This window comes from Elephantulus edwardii, unplaced genomic scaffold, assembly GCF_000299155.1.
Source record: "Elephantulus edwardii isolate Elephantulus edwardi_28Jun2011 unplaced genomic scaffold, EleEdw1.0 scaffold00185, whole genome shotgun sequence".
NCBI classification, from domain to species: Eukaryota; Metazoa; Chordata; class Mammalia; order Macroscelidea; family Macroscelididae; genus Elephantulus; species Elephantulus edwardii.
In genome coordinates, this window is record NW_006399935.1 from 4,346,931 (window position 1) to 4,349,403 (window position 2,473).

Genomic DNA, 2,473 nt, shown 5'->3' on the forward strand with positions numbered 1-2,473 from the left:
CCCTCCCCCACCCCTGCCCAAACTCCCTATCCTGCCCCGTCCACCCGGCCTGTCCACCCCCTGGCCTGCCCATCTCCTGGCCTGTCCACCATCCACCCAGCAGCTTGGCTGCCTCCTCCCAGAGCCCCCCACCAGGTTACCCCGACTCTGCAGAAATCCAGCTCCATCCCCAAGCTCCCCACTGTGTCCCACCCTGCAGCCCTGTGCACAAGGCTGGGGTGAGGGGTGGTCTCCCTCCTCCCGGGAACCAGCTTTCCTGAGCGCGGAGACCTTGTGAGTTCCCCGGAGGGCAGCGCCCAGCCCTACCCCAGGCCCACAGGAGCCCCCCCAAAAGGCACCTGTTGAGTCCAGCTTCCCACCTTGCCCTGGCTCTGGGTCCTGCTTCCTCCCCAAGGCTCAGGGTGTCTGGGGGGGGTGAATCAAGTTCGGCCTCTTCCTCCTCAGCTCTGGGCTCACCCAGTTAGGACAGTGTGGGAGGCGAGGCTGATTAGTGACCTCCAGGCTCCAGCACGCAGCTCCTCTCCAAGGGCTTGACCAGACCCTCGCCTGCCGTGTTGGGCCCGTTCTTGTGGTTCAGATGGCGGAACTCAAGTTGTGTTTTGCCTTTGTTGGCGGGGAGGTTGCTCCTTGTGAAGAACCACATTTACTGGACAGCATTTGATAACACCGTGTCTCTCCTCTCCCCCCATAGGCAGTTAAGGAAGAAGGGCAGGATCCTGATGAAATTGACATAGCTTTAGATGTTACCACCAAGAAGACCCCCAAGAAGTATGATAAAGGTACCTTTTTATACTTACTGCTGCTCAGAGCCAGTCAAGTGGTGAGAGACTCTGGGTGCCTTGGAGTTGACCGAGTGGAAATGCCTCATAGGGTTTTTGAGGGGGGAGGAGCCATGGTGGTGCACTGGTTAAGTGCTTGACTGCTAACCAACAGTCAGCCGACTAAACCCACCAGCAGCTCCACAGCAAACTCCTGCTCCCCTCAAGATGAAAGCCTTGGAAACCCTACGGGGTGTTTCTCCATCCTGTGGGCTTGCTGTGAATCAGCTTGAGGGCACACAGCAAGTCTTTCACAGGCCTGCGGGGTAAGTTTGCACGGCCAGTCTTTGAGTTGTAACTATTGCCTCTCCAGAGCTCTTTTTTGAGAACTTGAAGTATTGCCTGTTAACAATTTTCGTTTTTTTTCTGCCAGGTCCAACAGGAGAAGGACCTTTTTTTATATATACTTCCCCCCCATACCCCCCTTTTAGTGTCTCTTCACCGCCTAACAAGTGAGTGTTGAAAGTGGACAGGAGGAGAAAAGAGAAGCACAGGGTCAAATAAGTGTTCTCATCACTGATGTTGAAACCAGCTGGGGGAGGACACATTGAGACTGCTCCAGCTGGTCTGACCAACCAAAGGCCCCCTGCTTGGCTGCTTCCTGGTTCAGAATACAGGTCTTCAGTCAAGGAGAATGACACCTGCCCAAGACTGCATGTAGCTAGTAGGTGCTGCTGAGTAACTCCTGCTCATAGGACCACTCCATTGGGTTTTCAACACCGGCACAGATTGCCAGGTCTCTCCACACGGAGCCTGTGGGTGACTTGCACAAAAGTACTTTAGTTAGCTAGTGAATACTTTTTTTTCATCGCACTACCAGGGACTATTTCCAGCTTTGCTAGATCTAAAAAAAAAAATGCCCTGTTAAGGGTGTTTGCGCTGGTTTAGTATCTTATCAATGAGTGATTGTGGTGAATACATCAATAAGGTGTTTGTCTGCATTTTAAAAATAAGTACAAGTCAATGACCTGTATTTTTTTTTTTGTTGTTGTTGTTTTAAATTTTTTTGTTATTTTTTGTGCATGTTCCGTCAAATCAGATCTGACTGGTACAGGAGGAAATTGTTCCTCCTCCGGCAGAGCATCTCGTGGATTTGAACTGTGTACCTCTGGGATTGCAGTACAGCTTCTTGCCACTAGGCCACCAGCACGCCCCTGACCTGTAGTTTCTAGTTTATTTAGTGAGCATATAGCCCAGTATAATTTTAGAACATCTTCCTCAGCCCTGAGAAACTCTGTACCCATTAAGCTCCCCTTGTCACCTTTCCTACCTGAAACCAAATGGAATAATGCAATGTAGCCTTTTGTGACTGGCTTCTTCAACTCAGCATAACATTTTAAGACATATCGTTACTTAATTGCTGGGGTTTTTTCCTTAATTACTTTTCATAGCTGATACCCATGCCTCCCCCCCCCCTTTTTTTTTTTTTAAGGCATTGAATTGCCTACAATGCCCAACCTTGACTATCTTTACCAGTTGGTCATGATTCTCAATCTATTTTCAGTGATAAAATCTAACCCACCCCACCGCCATCTAGTACAGTCTGGGTCAGAACACTTAAGTTTCCCAGGCCGTAAATCTGTGAGAGGAGACGACCTCTCATTCTCCCCTGGATTGGCTGTTGAACATGGGCCTTTGAGTTAACCCAGCAGTGT

General features: G+C 50.1%; 1 protein-coding gene across 1 annotated transcript in view; it reads left to right on the forward strand.

The window, feature by feature from the left end:
* SAFB2 (scaffold attachment factor B2) overlaps positions 1-2,473 on the forward strand; it is a 32,614-nt gene that overhangs the window by 933 nt on the left and 29,208 nt on the right. Inside the window, exon 2 of the mRNA XM_006896374.1 lies at positions 692-779. Coding sequence (XP_006896436.1) covers positions 692-779 — 88 coding nt within the window. The remainder of the gene's footprint in view (positions 1-691; positions 780-2,473) is intronic.